Here is a 20,927-nt window from a genome sequence, read left to right on the forward strand (position 1 = left end):
GCAAGGAAGGGCTCCTCCTGGGACTTTCCTCTGCAAGTCCCCAGCGTCCTGCAGTAACATGTGAAGATATGGAGGTGCAGCTGTGCCTAGGGTGACATTGCCTCACACGACAGTGCTGAGTGCCACATTACAGCTAAACTACTGGATCTGAGTTAATTAATCTAATTTGTCATTATGTTTAGGATAATACCGAATAGTGTGTATCCTCTGTAGCAAAATTTCTTTCCTGTGGAGCATTTTAGGGTATGAACCTAAGTTCACTATTTGCATCCCATGGAAAAGCACTTGCAGCCAGGTGGAAATAGCCAAAAGCAGATTTCTGAATTAATTTGTCCCAGAGATTTATGGAGTACGCTTGTCCCTGCCTACTTCGTATCTTCCTGCTACTTTTGCTTTCTGTGCTTGGGATGCAGCTGCCTCTCAGAGAAGAGCTTGTGCTCACCTGTAAATCTCTTAACACCTTAATTTCTGTAGAAAGAAACCACATGTTGTAAACAGATCTCATTAAATGACAGCTTCCAGTGGACTGCTGGATTTTCAAAACGTGATAAAATACAGTCTAATGAAAGAAGCTTCTCTTACTTCTCAAAACATGCAGTCTTAACTTTTAACTAAAAACCATAAATCCAAGATAAGCCTCTGCTGACTGCAGAAAACAGCATTCTGAAATAAGTCCCATTCAGCCCCAGAATTTCTTTGAACTCCTTGCAGTTTAGAGATAAAAAACAGCTTATTTATCAATGATAACTGTGTGATCTAAGACAGCTATTTGTGCTGCAATTTCACCCATGCTCCTTGCCGGGTAAGAAGGTGCCTGGGGACACGGTTTTCTGTGACTAATCTGCAAATGCTAAAGCAAAAAAACTCTTGGTAAATTAGGATGTCCATCTGCTCCAGCTTGGAGGTCTTTGGGACAAAGTAGTGAAAAACCACCTGCAATATAATTCCCCTGTGGAAGTTGCTTGTGATTTGTGGGCAGAGGATCTAGTTTCTCAGTTCTGCTTGGCTTTGATGTTCATGTTTGAGCTGTCCTGCCTCTTCAGCTACAAGACTACACTTTCTAACCTTATTTAACTGTCAATATTATTCAGAGCTAAAAGAAATTGCTTTGCAAGGTCCTGCATCTGGGTCAGGGCAATCCCAAGTACAGGCTGGCCAGAGAATGGATTGAGAGTAGCCTGATGAGAAGGGCTTGTTGGTGCTGGTGGATGAAAACTCAACAAGAGCCAGCAATGTGCACTTGCAGCCCAGAAAGCCAGACGTATTCTGGGCTGCATCAAAAGATATGTGACCAGCAAGTCAAAGGAGGTGATTCTTCTCCTTTACTCCACTCCAGTAGGATACCACCTGGAGTACTGTGTTCAGTCCTGGAGTCCTTAGCACAGGAAGGATATGGATCTGTTGGAGCAAGTTCAGAGGAGGGCCATGAAGATGATCAGAGGCTGGAGCACGTTCCGTATGAGAACAGGATGAGATTTGAGCTTGCTTAGAGAAGAGGAGGCTCCGGGGAGATGTTAATGCTTCCTTCCAGTACTTAAAAGGTAGCTACAGGAAAGCTGGGGAGGGACCCTTAATCAGGGAGTGCAGTGACAGATCAAGAGGTAACAGATTTAAGCTGAAAGAGGGGAGATTTGATTAGATACTCAGAAGAAATATTTTATTGTGAGGGTGGTGAAGCACTGGAACAGGTTGCCCAGAGAACTTCTGGATGCCCCATCCCTGAAGATGTTCAAGACCGGGTTGGATGAGGCTTTGAGCAACCTGACCTAGTAGAAGGTGTCCCTGCCTATGGCAGGGATGTTGGAACTAGATGGTACTTAAGGTACATTCCAACACAAACCATTCAGTGATGATTCTATGAATTAATAATGAGGAAATAACCTTAAGAAGAGAAAGCTTTTTTTATACCCCTGAAAATATATTGGTGTGGTTTGCAGGCATGAATTACTCAATGGGCTATTTGATATTTTTGGAGAATAAAGCATCAAAGATCTTAGCCACATCGCTCCTCTCTCTAGGAGACTTTTGTCTTTCAGCCTGTTCCTGAACAGACCGTTTGGACATAGTGGGGCTGCTCTTATATTTTCTAAGAACAATCTCCACAAGTTTTCTTAGCACACACCTGAGAAAGGAATCAAGGTTTTTCTAACAGCTCCACTGGGCCCATTTTGTTTTTAGAAGACACCTGAATTAAGGTACCAAAGTTCTGTTATTTTTTTCTTAGATCTTCAGATTTCTAAGTTACATACATCCCTTTCTATCTAGCTTCCAATAGCTGTGACAAAATCATGCTGTGCAAGTAAATATGCTCCATATTGGCACACAATGGGATGTTTCAATTCATAGGTTCATTAACCTTATACACAAAAGGGATTATTGTCACCTGCAACAATGCAGCATGCCACAGATTTCTGTTTTCCAAATGAGTGTTACATAAAACAGCCCATCAGTTTCAGAGAAATATTTTACCTTGATTCTAATATTAGCCCTGATAGAAAGTCCACCAGGCTCACGGTTCACAAATTTTAGATTATTCAGTAACAATAAAATTACAGATGTTTACTTTTAATATATTCTCCCAATTAAAATCTTACATACTAGAGCCTGCTGGTTGAATAAAAACTCTGGCACTTTTTGACAATTGAATATATAATAAATATTCATGTGATCAGCTGTGTAACATTGAAAAGGACAGCTGGCTCAGGAAGGTTCATTTGCTTGGTTTACTATGTATATGCATTATAATGTATTAACATTAGAAAAGATTGCCAGAATTCATCTGCCAGTGGGTTTAATAGATAAAGCAGAGGTTTGATTTTTTTCCCCCTTAACTGATCATTTTTTACATTTAGCTGCTATATAGGGACAAAACAGGAAAGTGACTTTCAGCAAAATACAGCCTCAACAGTTATGACTAGAAGATCCAAATAGACATAAAAAAACCCAGCGTATGGGTCTCCCAAGTGAGCATAAATCACTTTTATTTCCAAACAGAAATATATCAGAAAGATGCTGATAGAAATATACAGTGTTGGAAGCAGTACCTGTATTCAGAAACTGCTCTGGCTTTGTGTACAGCTGACCCAACCATATGGACCCTCAAGTGTAAAGCTACGGAATTTACTCTTTCTTTTCTAGGACAAGAAGGTGTGGGAAGGATGTTAATGGAGAGTAAAAGTGGGTGATTCTATCAAATAAAAATAGTAATATAAAGAAAAACATTAATTTGTAGCTGTCAGTAAGTTATGGAAAGCAGACCCTATCCACTTTTTAAATACAATAATGTCATTTTATCTCTTAATTTTTTAATTTAACTTCTCTTGTAGTAATAAGCTTGGAGCTGATCATTGCACAATTAGCCACCTTCTGGGAAAGCATCAGCTGCTAAGTGCCAGCACTGGATCAGTTTGTATTCCTGATTCAAATGCTCTAAATCTCTGAGGGAGATTTAGGGAGAGAGGTTGATGGCTTCAAATATCTTAGAAGCTTCAGTGTTCTCAATATTCAAATCTGCCTGAAGTCACAAATTTTTCACAAAACATACCGCAGAAACATTAGATCCCATCATAAGATCTGTTGTTACAAAATGCTTCTGTGGCATTACTGTTCTTGGGGTTTGGTTTTTTTGATCTAGGATTATGAATTCTGCCTTGAAGGGATTTTTTTTTTTAAGGTAAATATCCATAAGTATCATTCAAGTATCACTTTTGGATGACTTGATAGTATTAGAAAAAACAATCTATATATCTGTTCTGAAGGATTGTATGTCTCATACATATAAACTGTATCTCACTTATTTCACATACTTTCATCAGTTGAAAATAAGTCTATAAATCCCTGTTGACCATAATATTATCCCTTTGCAGTCTCATCCATTTTGTAGTCTGAGAGAACTAAGAAATTACTTGTTTTGCAAAGGGGCAGCTTGTTTTCTGTGCTCACTTTTTACCTTGAATAACAGTATTCCTGAAAAGAAAGCCACAAATCTGATTGTTTCTGAATAGCCTGCTAATATTAAATGCTGCTCAGGTAACTGTGTTTTGAAATAAGGGGGTTAAATTCTTTGCAGAGTCTACTCCAGGCACATACTTCTGCTGTTCAAATGTACATATGTTTGGAGAACAGCTTGTGGTGAACTCTAGAAAGAGGTGTGAATAGATCAGTAAAAATTTTTAAGAGTGAGTGGAATCATTTATCATCTGTCAAATGATCTAGGACTTCCTCCAAAAGGCTCTGTTATTAAATGCTCTACTTAAAACTTTGAAGATGCAATTTAACAAAATATATGATGTGTTAACAAAGCCATAATTAAATGCCAAACATGAGAATTTTCTTCCTGAGAAGAGATCTGTGATGCTGGGAGAAATCAAAGAGCTGCAGACCCTGGCACTGTCCCTGGCCATGACCAGTGGCAGAGGGGACAGCATCTATAGCAGAGAACTTCCCCAGGCACCTCCTCAGCTTTCACAGCTGTGACTTTCTGATTTAACCAGCAGTGGATCCACTCCTGTGAATTTATCTAATCATTTTTGAATCCTTTGGTTCTTCTTGCCCTGCAGAAGGCTGCCCCACCTTCTTTTCTCCAAGCGAGCTTGTGGACTAATTCACTGCTTCTGCCTGCTATGCTGTCTTTCTTCGAATCCTTGATAGCTCGGTGCTATGATTTTTCAGTGGGGATACTGGAACTATCAGCAATAATCAGACTTTAGGTACACAATGGTGACTAGCACAAGTCTATTTCATTTGCTAGTCTTTTTCTAAATCTTAAAATTCTAATTACTGTTTTATTAAGTTCATGTTTTGAGAGAAGTCAGTGCACTTATTTCAGGATCTCCTGAATTGTAATAATTAATTTCAGGCCTATTCCTGCTTAAGCTTAGGCAGGGTTATTTTTTCCCTACGTGCCTCATCTTGCATTTCTTTTCATGTGATCTCATCTGTCCCTTCACTCAGTCCACTAAATACTGACAGTTTTACAGCTCTTCCATACATGTTTTAGATGTGACCATTCCGAACCATATAAATTCTCCACTATAGAATTTCACGGTTCGTTTCTACCTTTGTTCCTTAGCTTTCATCTAATTAATCCCCCATTAGAGTATCTCCTTATCCCTTCACAGTATTTCACCACCAAACTCTTGAAAATTAAGAGTTTTCTAACATATTCTAGAATACAAGGTGCTTATATTTTCATGATCATCAGATTATCTGCATCCCTTAGAAATCTTCATGCTTGTAAATAATTCCTTAAATAAATCCTCCCCTCCCAAGTCAGAAGCAGGGTCCATGGTGGCCGGGATGTTGTGGCTTAGGAGTAGTCTCATGCAGAGCTCCGCTGGGAAAAGTAAGAAGAAACCGGAAATTTTTCAGGATATTACTGGGAGAGAAGAAGCCAGGAGATGAACTTCTCAATATGACCTAGAATTGCACAGAAAGCAGCTTCTGCTGAATAGCCTTGAGTTTCAGTAATTCAGTAATCCAGTAATTCACTGGATTTACCCATATAGCATACCAGTAGTCTCCTTTGCTCTCTTTAATAGACACTGAGGTCCCTTCTGCAAAAACTTTCCACATCCCACTCTGCAGCAACACCATGTGACTGCATACTGCATCAATACAACTTCAGAAGAGGAGCATTAAACCCTCCAAACCCAAAGTGCAGTAGAAAAGGTACCTTGACAGACACAAGCTTTGTCCTGAAGGTCACCACTGTTGATCCTTTCATATCACAGCAGGATTAAGAGAGTGCAAAAACACTTACAGTAGATAAAATACCCTTGTCAGGAAGCTAAAGGCCATTAGGGTTAAGATGAAGAAAAAGAAATACCAAGTTCTTCCACTTTCTCCCTCCCTTCCCTTTTCTCAGGATTTGGAGCAGAATCTGACTCTTATAGCTCTCCCACCACCAGCTTTGGTGTTAGCAGATATCTCAAACATGCAGACATCTGCTCTGTTCACTTGTCAGGTGCAAGAAGTGTAACAAAAAATTTTCTGGCAAATTAATAGGATTTGCCACCCATCCACCTCCTTCTCTACTAAAATAACGTCTCTACTTCATTATTTAGGCTAGTAAAAATATCTCCTTTAGAGCTGGTGATTGCAAGACTGGGATTTTAACTATGGTGCCTCGGCCATGATACCAGCCCTTTTTTCTTCCTACTAATTTTCTTGCTCTTTCATATAATGCAATCCCATCTTCAGATCTGCACTAATGTGTAGAACATGGTTGTTTCAGATAGATTTTTATTACACATACCAGAAACAGGCATGGTTTAGTCTTTGCTTAAATTATTCTTGGTGATACATTAAGAAATGATTTTATGTGAAAGGCTCTGTGTGAATGTAAACTGTTTCACTGTCAAGTTACTCTTCTAGTTGTTTACTTAATGATATGCATGTAAGGCAGTTATATATCTGCATAAAGGGCAAAGTAAACACAAGTTCTGCATGAGGCATAGCTATTCATATTTAGTATATTTTAAAACATAGAAAGGTTTAAACATTGTGACATAAATTAAATGCGTAGTCCTAAGCAGCGAGACATTTCTGAAGTACACTAGTTATGTACCTGTTACTGAAATCATAATTTAATTTATAGTCTTGCCTGAAATATAGTGGTAAAGAAACACACAGTTTGATTGTGGCTTGTAGTTCAGAGTACTCACTTATATTTTTAGCTCTCAGAAAATTAATTTTTAACACTGTAAGCAACACTTGCATCCATACTTGAAACAAAAGTCACTTTGAGGTATGTGTATTGTGACTTTGCATGAGATGTGCAATCTGTGTTTGTCACCATCACCTTCAGGGAATATTTATCAGAGGGCTGAGAAATCTGTTCTGCAGTGAAGGAGTATTCTGAACACATCATCTGAGAAAGCTTTGTTTTATATAAGCAGTGATATCCTAGATGTTTTTTAAAAATTCTTGATTAATCTTTTCTTTCACCTTTTCCAAGCTCTCTATACATATTAGAATTTTAAGGATATATTATTTTTTTAAAAAATAAACATGACTGTTTTTAAACACCAATTGCATGTGGACGGTGAGGCCAATCTGCTTTGTGCTGTTTGCCAAAACTGAAGTGTGGGATTGGTGAGAGATACTCAGATGCCATTAGGATATTAAAAGACCATATAGTAAACTTTAATTGTATTTGTGAGTAGTAGGGAGAAAGAAAAATAGTGTGCTCTTTGGGGAATCTACATAGAGAGAAAAGAAGAGTCAGCTATAGTATATCATTTAGTTTAAAAAGTAAGAGAACAGGAAAGAAACACTAGGAGAAAGATCAAGAGTAATATTTAGAAAATTCAATCAAAAATTAGGGAAAAGTCGGAATAAGAGATGAGATGGAGTACACAGAACGGTAGAGAACCATGGAGAAGAGCTAATGAGGAAGAAAAGCTGATCTGTAATGTTTTGATAGTGAGGAGAGAAGGGTCTGTTTCATGTAGTAAATGTCTATATGCACTCATAATTAACTGCAAATTCATGATGGCGTGTATCTAATTAGAAAGCTGCGCATCTCAATAAATCTTCAATATGATTTCTCTTTATCAATTAATGTATCTGAATGGAGGAGGAGAACAATTTAGTGAACCCTGGCTATTTTCAGTAATAACATCTAATTGTGTACAAAATAAATCATGCTGTAGTGCCCTCATTGCAACTTACAAACAAAGAAATTCTGTAAACTAGAAGGTGGGAGGCAATTTGTGACTACTGCTTATTGTCCAAATTTATCCCCTTCACTGTTTTAATGCCTTACTGTTCTTTTGATCTATTTATTATCTTATTACATGCCAGGTTTGCAAATTAACTGAACCATAAGCTGATTTTAGACTTCACATATATATATATATGCAATGTAGAAGGGTATCTTGAGGACTTGGACTATTCCCTTTATGAGAGCTGAGGGTTCAGCAGCCCAGCTGAAGTGCATTCACACCAATGCACACAGCATGGGCAATAAGCAGGAGAAATTGGAAGTTATTGTAGGGCAAGGAGACTATGTCATAGTTGCCATCACAGAAACATGGTGGGATGACTCATATAACTGGAGTGCAGCTATGGTAGGGTATAAACTCTTCAGGTGCGACACGAAGGGTAGGAGAGGAGGCAGGGTAGCCCTCTGTGTAAGGGAGGACTTGGACATCATTGAGATGGATCGTGGCAATGTGGAGATTGAGTGCCTCTGGGTTAAAATCAAAGGAGCCCATAAGAAGGTAGATTTTGTGATGGGAGTCTGTTACAGACCACCCAGCCAAGGAGAAGCAGCTGATGAGCTCTTCTATAAACAGCTGGGGTTAATCTCTAGATCAATGCCTCTTGTTCTTGTGGAAGACTTCAATCTTCCTGATATCTGCTGGAAGTATAACAGAGCAGAAAGGAAGCAGTCTAGGAGGTTCCTGGAGTGCATGGAAGACAACATCCTTGCACAACTGGTGAGTGAGCCGACAAGGAAAGGCACCCTCCTGGATCTGCTGTTTGTGAACAGAGAAGGCTTTGTAGGGGACATGATGGTTGCAGGACACCTGGGACAAAGCAATCATGAGATGGTAGAATTTTCAGTTCTAGGCGAGGTGAGGAGAGGGATTAGCAGAACTGAGGGGCATGGTTTGCTATTTGATAGGAATGTTTGGACTCGATGATCTGGTGGGTCTCTTCCAACCTGGTGATTCCGTGATTCTGTGGATGAGGTGCTCAGGGGCATGGTTTAATGGTTGATAGGAATCGTTGGACTCGATGATCCTGGGGATCTTTTCCAACCTAGTGATTCTGTGATTCTGTGATCTTCATTTTGAATTTTTATTGACATCTGTGCTATGTTGATGGAAAAGATGCTGTATCAGAATTTATATTCTTAAATATTTTTTAATTCATACACAGCTTTCTTGCACACAAACTCATTTTCTTTTGCTTGTGAACACCACCATTTGTTGCAGCTTATATTAACTGTGACTTTTTTTCATTGTCTAGCTGTACCCCATAAAATAGGGCGGATAATTGATGGAAGTCCTGCAGATCGCTGTGCAAAACTTAAAGTTGGAGACCGGATCTTAGCTGTGAATGGCCAGTCTATTATTAACATGCCTCATGCAGATATTGTGAAACTAATTAAAGATGCAGGTCTCAGTGTAACTCTTCGCATCATTCCTCAGGAGGGTAAGTCAATGGCCCTTAAAACAGGAAGGAAATTTTAAGTAGCCCCCAATTAACTTGAATTATGTCACTACTTGAAACATCTTTCGTTTCACTTTCTGAGCTATAATGTACGGCACACAAAATTACAGCCTTAGTACTGGCTTGAACAATACCTGAATTCTTGACATTTCCAGTTCTGAAAATAGTGTCTAAAGAAACGTGAAAGAGAGCTGAGTACTGGAGAATCAGTGTTAATGCCTTTTGGCAGAATTGTCTGCTGTATAGAAAAGCACTCTACAAGAGACCCAGGTTTTGAGTTTGTTCTCTTATATCTTGATATAAATGAAACTAAAATTTGACTCACAAGAGACTGCAATGGCTTTCTCCTAGCATTCGAAGCTACCAGCTATCTGTGACAAAGTGATATGAAGGAAGAGTTCAGATTTGGTCATTTTCTCTACATGTATCACTATAAATGCAGAAGGCAGGAAAGTTCTGAACCTCAGATTATCTTATTTGTAAGGTGAGGGTAAGGGGACAAACTCATTATTCTGGTCACTACTCCACGGCTAATAAGTGAAGATCTTTTGATGTTGGCTTCATGGTTTTTAGAGTTGATTTCAGGGCATTTTTTAGTTCAGTGATGTGCTGTACTGGTCTATGAATTATACTGTATTAATGAGACTGTGGCTTTATATCTCAGTAACAAATACCATTAGAGTTAGGAATGTCACAGAGTGAATAACATAATTACTTAATGATCCATGGTCCAGATAAATGACCTTTGATAACTGCTGCTGCATCCAACAATAGGACAAGGAAATAGTCTGACACTGACCATGGACTGCAACTGTGGGAAGCTATCTACTTTGTTAAATTAATTCTGTGAAGGGAAAAACACAAACATACAAAAGTTCAGAATTCATACCAAAGAGCTGCTGTATGAGCACTGGAGGTCAGCTTTGCAAGCATCTACAAAAAAGTGTGATGTTGCACACAGTAAGTACAGATTATTTAGGCCTCCCTGGTACATAGACTAATCCATATTAGCAAATTGCTAATAGTTCAATGTTAGAGATTGATACCTTGAGTTAGAAAGAATGCAGAGGTGCATCTGAGATTCAGTGCTAGAAGATGTTCTCATATGATGAGAAATTTTATATGTCGAAGCCACAGCTTCCCAGTATGACTGTGTGGCACTGAACACCTCATTTGCCTTCTCATGTTAGCTTCCCAGCTTAGAAAATTAGGAAAAAAATCTAATACCTCCATAATGTACTTTCAGGTGAAAAAGACCATATAAATGCAAAGCAGTTTTAGAAGAAGCTTATGATTTGACTAGTTCATCCATAGTTATGAGAGTAATGTAGAAATGAGGGACAATATTCCTAATCTTTGTCTTTGAAATATTGTAATATAAAAGAGACTCACAGATGCAAAATGGGCAATTAAAGTCTTAAGCATGGTAATTACCCAGACAAGTATTGCTTATGCCTGTATAAGGAGTGCTTTAAGTGCAAATATACAAGCTTTTTTGACAATTAAGCCTAAATTGTAAAGATTTTTAACAAAGTAGCTGAAATTTTTTAAAATAATTATGAACATGAATTAAATAACTAGAGAGTCATTAGAAATGTGCGGTCATAGAGGACAAACTCATATATTAAAAGAAAAAATAATTCAAAATTCAAACTACATTCGAATATAAAACTAGGCAAGGACTGGATTGTGCTTAGCTGTTGCTGTTAGGGATGCTCAGCTAGACACATGTCCATTTGGGATGCTTTGTGCAGCACCACACTGGCTTCACTCATTCCATGGCAAGCAAAAATACAAAAACAGAATGTGTACTTTTGCTGTTGATAATGCATGAACAATTACTTCTGCAGTGCTCTGTCCTCTGTGGGTGGAGTCTCTCTCATTTACATTTCTTAATAGGTGAATGATGAGTAACATTACTGTGCCAGTGTGTCAGGAGAAATATATTCAATATGAGCTCAGTGCCAGCTGCGTCTTCCCCCAAGTGCAGCAGGAAGCCTGAAAGAAGATTGGCATCCCTTACTTGTAATAATGCCACAAGGCCACATTTCCTGCTCCAGCTTCTCTATCTTTCTGAATTTTATGTTTTTTGGAAAGAAGGGTTCTGGTTTTCAGTGGTGTTCCTATGTGAAACCCTGGTCGTTTGACACAATACAGTGAAATAAAACATCAGTTTAGCTGGTTAGCCAGAATTCATTGAGATCAGTGTTACTGTTCACAGTGCCCAAAGATTTAAAAAAGACAGGAAGCTCTTGTTGAGCCCAAAGACAGCAGGAGCTAACACAAGCACACCAGTGTTTTAGCTTTTGTGTCGACAGTCTGTGATCCCATAACAGCAGTGAAAGCAATAAAATCATTCATTCTCTCAAAATGAAAAGTTTTCAAGTACCGGTATTTCCAGGCTTTAAAAGAAAACATGAAGCACGGAAGCCATTCACCTCGTTCAATAGGATTTTAAATAATGCAGATGTCAACCAGAGTTATAGAAGTGACCGAGATTTCAGATCCCACATACTATCAAAAGGAGCCCATTAGGTTCAGATGTCTTAAAATCTAATTATAACCTGAGAGAGTAAAAGCAACAAAGCATAAATTTTCAGAGGCAATGTGTGACCGAAAATTATTATTGTCTACCTTTGCCCTTTATGAAATGCTGCACTGTGATGGGTCTTTAATCTCCAGCTTCCCATTACACAGAGCTGAACAGCCCAGCCTCGGCCCCCAGCTCAGAGAAGCAGAGCCCCATGGCCCAGCAGCACAGCCCCATGGCCCAGCAGAGCCCCCTGGCACAGCAAAGCCCCGTCGCCCAGCACAGCCCCGTCGCCCAGCCACCGCCTCCACAGCCCCTCCAGCTGCAGGGACACGAAAACAGGTAAGAGCGGCTCCTCCAGCTTCTACATCCTGTGATGACCACAGGGCACCCTTGTGCTGGGTCTTCGTGCTGTTTTAGCAGCTGTTACCTGTTGGTTATGGGGCTCTGACGAGGCAGAGTCCTGCGATTGCACCTGCAGAGCATGAATTGTGCGTGCCAGGATAAGCTGTAAGTCTTGTTCAGGTATAAAATACACGATTATGAACAAGGGTCTAAACTTCCATAAATGTCCATCACGTTCATATGTTTGCCAAGGAACTAAACACTGAAGTATTCTTTGCTAAGAATTTGATTTCTAACTTACTTCTTATATCATTACAACTTACAAAATATGGTGACCTTTTTTGTATTATCTTGCACATCTTTTTTTTTTTTTTATCTGTTAGAGTTTTGGAGTCAAGAAGATATTTTTATACCAGGTTTTATCTATGGTGTGTCATTTCCCATTTTCTTACAGTTAATTTATGTGTGTGCATTGACAAATTTATCTGTGACAGAAAGTAAATGCAGGGGGATAGAAATTTTGTGACCGGCTATATTAAAAACTGTATATATCAAAAGCACGCTCAGTCTGTGGTTTAATACAACTTTCTGTGGTCTCAAATCAACACTATTTAGTTTGGGTTAATTTTGTGGCGTGTTAAACAAGGCTGACTACACTGACTGTCTTTGTGCTAAGGTTCAGTAACCTGCATACCTCATCAAGAACCTCTTCCCAAAATACAAGATGCTGGTTACGGAATTGTAACTTCTTGCTTTTGGAGATACTTGAGTTCAGTTGCGAACTAGGCACTCTGCCCTCTATTTTTCCTCAGTTAATAGATGAAGCACTTTCACTTGCCCTAAATTATTTTCTCTCAATTAGTCACACTTGGCAAATTTCTTTGCTTTAAATTTCGAGTACTTTTTCCAAAAGTGATCACCTCCTAGAAGATATATTTTTCTGACAAAATCTAATGTAAATCTTTCACAAAAATCTCTCTGCACAGTTTTAAATTGATAATCAATGTCCATTGAATTGGGAATTTTGAAAGCGGACCAGTGAACTACATTAATTAAAGTTTCAAAAAGAAACTCTGTAATATTTTTACTGAAAATCATAAATTATAATTGATCATATCACCATTAACATATTCAGCAAATATTACAATGACTCCAACTGTAAATAACAGCGTCATCTTCTGGGATAAAACTGTGGTTATATATCGGTAACCTGCCTCAGAGTGACTCTTATTCCAGAAATTGTTCTGTTATTATTATTTCATATAATATCATTTTTTTCAGTAGATTTTGTAAGTCATATTACCTCTAGTTTATATAGCCACATACACTATTTGTGTATCAAAATCAAAATATCGGAAGACATTTTAAACTCTTAGGAACTCTTAGGAACTTAGTATTTTTGCTTCCAATGTTAATAAGACTTGGTATCACAGAAAGCCTTTCAGTTCTCCACCTTCTTTTTACAGGATCATGAGTAAAGAAAGTAAGAGGACTGCATGTATACATGCAAGTCTTTAATTATAGATGCCATGTAAAAGTTTTAAAAGAACATGTGGCTGTAGGCTATTTTCATCTTCTCAGAAAAGTCGAAGGGAAGTAGTTCTGATATTTTCGTGCCTGGTTAGACATTTAGCTAATTAATGCTAGTGTGTGGGAAGATTTGCCATAATATTACAGCAACCACACTAATAAAGTAATGAAGTTTTGAGACATCATATTTTGAAATGTTTAGATTATTTAGATTATTTTTTTCATCAATAAATTAACATAATCAAAAACAATGCTCTCATTTATTCAGATTTATTTATTTATTTATTCATTCATTCTTATTTAACTCGAGTACATTTCAAAATTCCTTTCACAGTTTATACGTGGCAATGTATCTGCATGTGTGCATGGTGACTTAGACAATGGAAAACTTCCAGACAGTTATTAAAGCAGCGTTTAAAATTTATATTTCCTATACAAGAAAAAATATTTCCTTCAGCACCTAGGGGAGTGGGCAAAAACATTCACTATGTGAGAATATTTACTAAATATAACTAAAATCACCGTTACAGAATTACCTTGCTAGAAAGGTCCAGGACTTCCTTTGTGCCCATTCGGTGCATTACATAGCCAAGGTACAGAGTTCTGGAGTAAAAATATTCCTTACTTCACCCTGAAGTGTGAAATGCTGTTATGCACTGATTTCCATATGGTGAGGAATAAGTATGCACTCATTCCCATCTGAGTAAATTAATTAACTAGTTGCTGTACTACAGAAAGTCTCATTTTCTTTGAAGTGTTAGGACCCATTTTCTGGCAACCAGTTACCAAATAAAGCAATATGTTTTTCATTATTAATTCCCCGTTAACCGATTTTTTTTTTCCGCTCAACTCGTGTTATTTCCGTGTATAAATACTGATATGACCTGCTCTGGACTTGTAGCCAGATGGCATTATAGGGAGTACGTAGTAATAATAATAATAATAAACAACACTATTTTAACAGATGTTATGTCAAAGAATGTATTTAATTAAAAATATAATAGCCAGAAAATAGCCTTTTTTAACCTTAAAGAAGCTCACAATAACAGTTTAGGTCAATGAAACAGAGATTATAAGTGTCAGCACTGATATTTCATTTACTCTATAGAAATCTAAATTCTGGGGAAAAAAACTTCATAAACTTAGTAGATTATTTTTTAATGAGTATTATGGGTGTTTTCTTGTATAGTTTTATCTTCCAGGTGGGCAAAATAAGTATGAATCAGGATGCTTTTCCTGTTCCTATCCCTCTGACCCTAATCCTGATCTCACTGATAGAAGATGGAAAATTGTACAGTATGACGTGGGCAAAAATTGCTTACGTCCATATTTCACTAGTGTTCACTGGTTTTGGACTCAACTATTTACCTTTGAAAGATTTTCTTCTCCGTGAAAATTTGTTTCATGCAGTTTTGCATTCAGGTAGTTTGCTTCCACTCCTCAACAATGCATGTAACGTGTATTCATAATGCTTTGCCACTTTCTGAAACTAAGTCATTTTGCCTTTCTCAGTTATAGATCAGAAGTAAAAGCCAGACAAGATGTGAAGCCTGATATCCGGCAACCTCCATTTACAGACTACAGGCAATCCTCAACGGACTACCGACAGCCTCCGCTGGACTACAGGCATCCTCCGGTGATGGATTACCAGCAGCCACCACCTCTTGACTACAGGCAGCCACCCTTGATAGATTACAGGCAGCATTCCCCCGACACCAGGCAGTACCCTCTGTCAGAGTACAGGCAGCCCCAGGTACAAAACTAAATCCTTAGAGTACTCCTGAACAGAAAACATTAGGGTCTGTAGGGAGAAGTCATGTATACTGATTAGAAAGATAACATTATAGAAGAAAAAGACACCTTTGTTGTTTTTAGTTCAAGTTACTATTTCTCTGTAGATGAAATTACTTTAAAACCATTAATATTAAAGAAGAACAATATGATCCATCAAATAACACTACATTTATAACTGTGTGTCTATAGGGTAGTGTGAATACATATATTATATATATTTTTTTTTTTTACATATATATATATACACACTGTCTGTCTACCTGGAGCACTATGTCCAGTTCTGGAATCCTCAATGTAAGAAGGAAGGAGAGTATACCTTGAAGGTCCCTTTGCTTATGTTAATTGGCTTGATACACTTGTAGAGATACATTTAAAATTTTCTTGAATGTATACAATGACATTCATACAATTAATTGTCCTTCATTTTGTATTTGTCTATACAGGACTTTGATTATTTCACTGTTGATTTGGAGAAAGGAGCCAAGGGTTTTGGGTTTAGTATTCGAGGAGGAAGGGAATACAAAATGGATTTGTATGTATTGAGGTTAGCAGAAGATGGACCAGCAATAAGAAATGGAAGGATGAGGGTAAGTAAAATGCATTGTAACAATTTTTTTCAACATTTACAGATATGCTTGCTGATGGGGTCAAAAAGAAATCTTTTTTTTAATCTCTGGTTGGATTATACAGAACTCATGCCAGACACCTCTAGTAATATAAACTTGACCTGGAAAAGCTGAAGAAATTACTTGAAACATGTAGTAGGTTTGCGTAGTTTCTTTGTGGGATAAATGTATTAGTTTCTGTTGATAGTAGGTTTTACTGCATTAAGCATTTTTCTCCTGATTCTTTTCTCATACTTAAGCAACTTCAAAAACTCTGACAAAGTGTTTGGTATTGCTTGGATAATAATATCAACATAATTAACCGTTATGTCTCCAATCACAAAAGCAAAATGATAGCTATTAAACCAAAAACCTGGTCTGTGTTATTTTACGAATTTGATCAAGTTGCCTTCATAGTATTTCCTAAGTTTATTTATTGATGATATTCAGTCCTGTTTGTAATGATCAATTTTCGTTGCTTGTCTGAATAAGTGTCAGCGCATCTGAGGCCTGTATTGGTAGAAATTATAACACCACTTTCAAATACTAAAACCAGAAACAATCACTTAAGAAACACCAAGATAAAAAAATTTACATGCTCTGTGTAGAAAAAATAACCTAATAAAAAATAGGTGTGTTTATTCTGTCCATTTGTGTTAAAGAAAGGACATAAAATCATCAAGGGTTGCTGATACCTTGCAGAATAGTGAGTGCACAAAGGGAGAAAGACAAAACGTAGGAAAAAAGTAACTACCAGGAGTCAACATAAAACATGTTTTTATGCATCTAATTAGCACAGCCTTGTTGAACCAGTATTTAATTATCAAGATAGGCAATAGAAATCGTGTTCAGTACAGTAGTAATGCCAGGTTTTGCAAATGTCAAAGTTGTTACACAGATTCTGTTTCATGACCCTAACACCTCATCAAGTCTGACTTCATGCTGAAAGAGTATTGTCATCAGTCTATACAATCAGAGACTTTCTGCATATAGCTCAGGATTTTTAGTATGCTTCAAATCACTCCTAATTTGCTAGCTTTGTAGAATTTTAGAAGTCACTCAGTCCTCAATCGTAGCATGGAATGCAAACCCCTGGTACTGGGGGCTTGTGTAAAAGAGCAATGGGATCAACGCTCTCTGTGCTGAGAAAGCCAGGAAGGCAAGTAGACAGGCAACTGGTAACTGAGAACCACTCCCACACTATTATTTGTGTGAAATGAATGAATTAATGCTGCAGCTAGAACTTAAGCTCAATGTCTTCCCTGATGTTTTCATTCTTTTCTGTACTGTAGCACTATCACAGTCAGTTGTACTTAACGAAAAGCTGTAAGCAAGATGTACATGATCAGGCACAATGCAAATAAGGGTGAGGAAGCAGTTGTGCTTTTAATATGCTCTGGAATCACATATTTGGAAATATGTAGCATAGGTTACAGAACAACAGAAGAACAATATTTTTGGAGAGGGTTCATTTCAAATAATAACCTGTATTAGGCAAAAAACTAACCTATTAAAACTGTGCATCATTTGAACAAAATAGTACCACAGAATAAAGTTAGACTATCCACCCTAGGAGTAGCCTAAACATACCAAGTGTATAACACAAGTACATAGCTTTTTTCAATGTCATTAGGAAAAGCCCTGTATCTTACAATGAAAATATATTAATATATTTTCTAAAATAACTTATTTTAAAGCTTTATTTGTTGATGTGACCACCATAAACAGTCCAGAGTTATTTTGTTTAGGTAGTCATAATTGAGTTTTCTCCACTTTAAAAGCCTCTTTCTTTGCAATCAGTTTTACCCTTCAGCCTTCCCTCTGAGTCTTGTATTGTGATAGTCACAAATGGGTTTGGAACTTGCAAGACTTTTATCTGCAGTGACTTGTAACTGATGGGCAGCAGAAGCTCAAGAAAGCTTCTTCATAACAAAAATAGAAAACCAAAACAAAAATAAATGATAATTGCCAAAAGGAATGGAGTAGATAAGAAGATGAGCAAAGTAAGCAGAGTTCTGTACCCACATCTCCTTTCCTGAGTTTACATCCACTGTTAATAATGCAGGTTATTCCCATTTTTTGGCCGGGACAACCAGCGTGCTCGCTGCAGTTCTGTATCTTCATTTCACAGATGCATCTCTATAGCAATACATGCAAAAAAACAGTTCAGTACTTCTCACTTCACACATCATCATCTTTAAAGATCAGATTATCTGATCCTAGGCTTTCAGAATTGGAGATAGTAGACCATGCTTATGTAGTAGGATCTTATCTGAAGCATTTTGCAGCTAATAGTTCTTCTCACGATCTACTTCTTTCCATTATTTTTTTGCTTCCTGTTTCCTCCTTGTTGAGCAGCCTTTTTTGATTTAACTGATGCCTTACAGAAAAACAGGTAAAGATTTTGCTTATAGAAAGATATAATGCACATAAATCTACCATCATTCACACTTGCCGAGCCAAGAAAAGAAAAATTAAACCAGCTAAGCTTTTGAAAAAAAACAGATCATATAATAAAGCATGGTACCTACAAATTGCTTAGATGTAAGTAAAATACATTCCATAAATAACACTGTTGTTGGTCTAGTTATAGATAACAAAATCCCTGATAAAGGCCCATTCATATTGATATAAATCTCCCTACTTTTCAGAAAGAAGTACATAATACAAAGTACTTTAAAGTAATAGAGCTACATTTACACTAGTGGGTTTAGAAATTTCTGTGATTGAAGCAACACAATTTCTAACTGAAGACAGCTCCAGAGAGGCTCAAAGTTAGTGGGCACTGTAAAACTGTACTGATAGGATGAGCCCAATAGCTATTCTACACTTGGATACGTTAAAAAATCAGAAAATCTATCATCACACATTCAAAAGATTCTGAGGTCTAAATATATGTAAAAGACACATAGATTATAGATGCAGAGTATAAATTTAAGGACTGAAATCCTAAGATTGCAGGACATTAAATGGAAAAAAAGAACTAATATGGAACTATCTATTGTAAAAGAAAATAGATGAGATCCATTACAGAGGAAGGGAAGTATGAAAGGCATACAAAATACCAATAATAGGATAAATTGAACAAAAAGGCAACAATGAAACAACATGAAGAAAATTACACCAAAATCAGGGCATCCTTATGACACTCACAATTTGATCTTCAGGCTTTTATGAACTCCAGGTAAGTATGGTAGCAGATGATAGCGGGACGTGTCCCTGCCCATGGCAGGGGGAGTTGGAACTAGATGATCTTTACGGCTCCTTCCAACAAAAACTATTCTATGATTCTATGAGAGAATAGACTTATGGAGTAAGTGCTGGAAGTGATAGTCTTAGACTGGTCATGCCAGAACTGTCTGGATTTGAAAAGATTGATGGAAAGGAGAAAAAAGTTTAATGAAGTTTGTTATCAAATGACCATTTCCAGTCAGAAGTCCTGGTCTTCTTTCCCACTGGGAATGGCATTCTAGGCAATTAGTGTATTTATTGGGGAAAAAACCAATCCACTGAGGAACAAGAATACAAGATCTAAAATAGTCTTTAATTGTCCTTTATGACTGACTCTGATTTTCTGCTGAATTGTTCCAGGAATCAGAAAGGTGAAAAAACAGTGAGTTGATGTCATACAGAGTTCATCAGTCTCATCAGCATATTGTTTTTGCACTCAAAAAAAAATCCCTTTCTACCAGCCTATACAGACACTGTATTATGTCTGAAGGTTTTATTCCCTTAAAAGGGATTATTCCCTTAAAAACAGTTCTAAACTTTCACAGGCTAATTATACTACTCTTAGCTGGGGCTCTTCTACATGTTCTGAGCCTTCTGTTTGGGCATATAGACTCTGCTTCTGCAGAAAGCCTGAGCATACATCATAATTTAACCTGGATCCATCTGTCACTAGACACGGGAAGGAAATGCCCATCAAAAGACACAGAAATTGTTGCCAGGAAGAAGTGTTTCTTCACGTGTCCTCTCCCTGCATGGTCAGTAAATTATTCTCAACCAATATTGGAGAACCACAGCCAAAATTGTGTAACTTCAGATAAAACCATATGTCAGGTCACATGCCACAATTTACTCCAGCAGGATTTTACTGCATTTCATGGAAAAGACATATGGAGACGCCTCGCAGAAGGTGTCTGTAGGAGGGAACCTCATGCCTACATTGCATGTAAATACAGATCCCTCAATACTGACAGCTGAGCAGAGAGCAAGCTACAAGGTGAATTCTGAGAAGCCTACTGCAGCAAGGTTTACAGACTTGAAACAAATGACTCAAAACACTTCTGGCAAACTAAGTGAATTTTCACAAAGAGCAAGATATCTTACGAATTAGAAGTAATGAACAGAAGTTTCTTTAGATCTAAGGACAAGAGTTCAAAAAAATTCTGATTATCCAAAACTTTAAATGGCAGATAGACTCCCTGAAAGCTCTGAGTTCTAAAACGGCATCTCCATCCTCTTTTCTTCTTCAAGATGAGGAGTACCAGAAATATGAGATTCTGTCTATATCATGGCAAAGGGCTGAATAAGACCATGTCTTAGTCCATAAGACAAACCTGTATTAAATCATTGCTCTCTACAACTACCTGAAAGGAGGTTGTAGAGAGGAGGGTGCTGGCCTCTTCTCCCAAGTGACAGGGGACAGGACAAGAGGGAATGGCCTCAAGCTCCGCCAGGGGAGGTTTAGGCTGGACATTAGGAAAAAATTTTTCACAGAAAGGGTCATTGGGCACTGGAACAGGCTGCCCAGGGTGGTGGTTGAGTCACCTTCCCTGGAGGTGTTTAAGGCATGGGTGGACGAGGTGCTGAGGGGCATGGTTTAGTGTTTGATAGGAATGGTTGGACTCAATAATCTGGTGGGTATCTTCCAACGTGGTTATTCTACGATTCTATGATTCTATAAAAGAACCCTGAGAAATGCCTGGAGAATTATT

General features: G+C 37.7%; 2 protein-coding genes across 17 annotated transcripts in view; both read left to right on the top strand.

The window, feature by feature from the left end:
• The window catches only part of MAGI2 (membrane associated guanylate kinase, WW and PDZ domain containing 2), a 741,259-nt gene that overhangs the window by 681,766 nt on the left and 38,566 nt on the right, over window positions 1–20,927 (top strand). For 9 of the 16 annotated variants that reach the window (XM_069877803.1, XM_069878147.1, XM_069877971.1 and 6 more), the window contains 4 exons: window positions 8,980–9,165; window positions 11,866–12,055; window positions 15,101–15,341; window positions 15,826–15,969. In XM_069877803.1, the coding sequence (XP_069733904.1) occupies window positions 8,980–9,165; window positions 11,866–12,055; window positions 15,101–15,341; window positions 15,826–15,969 (761 nt within the window). The remainder of the gene's footprint in view (window positions 1–8,979; window positions 9,166–11,865; window positions 12,056–15,100; window positions 15,342–15,825; window positions 15,970–20,927) is intronic. The other 7 variants (XM_069878960.1, XM_069878057.1, XM_069878229.1 and 4 more) reach the window with 1 other exon arrangement.
• TMEM60 (transmembrane protein 60) overlaps window positions 1–20,927 on the top strand; it is a 322,734-nt gene that overhangs the window by 158,643 nt on the left and 143,164 nt on the right. The window lies entirely within an intron of this gene.

This window comes from Phaenicophaeus curvirostris, chromosome 1, assembly GCF_032191515.1.
Source record: "Phaenicophaeus curvirostris isolate KB17595 chromosome 1, BPBGC_Pcur_1.0, whole genome shotgun sequence".
Lineage (NCBI taxonomy): Eukaryota > Metazoa > Chordata > Aves > Cuculiformes > Cuculidae > Phaenicophaeus > Phaenicophaeus curvirostris.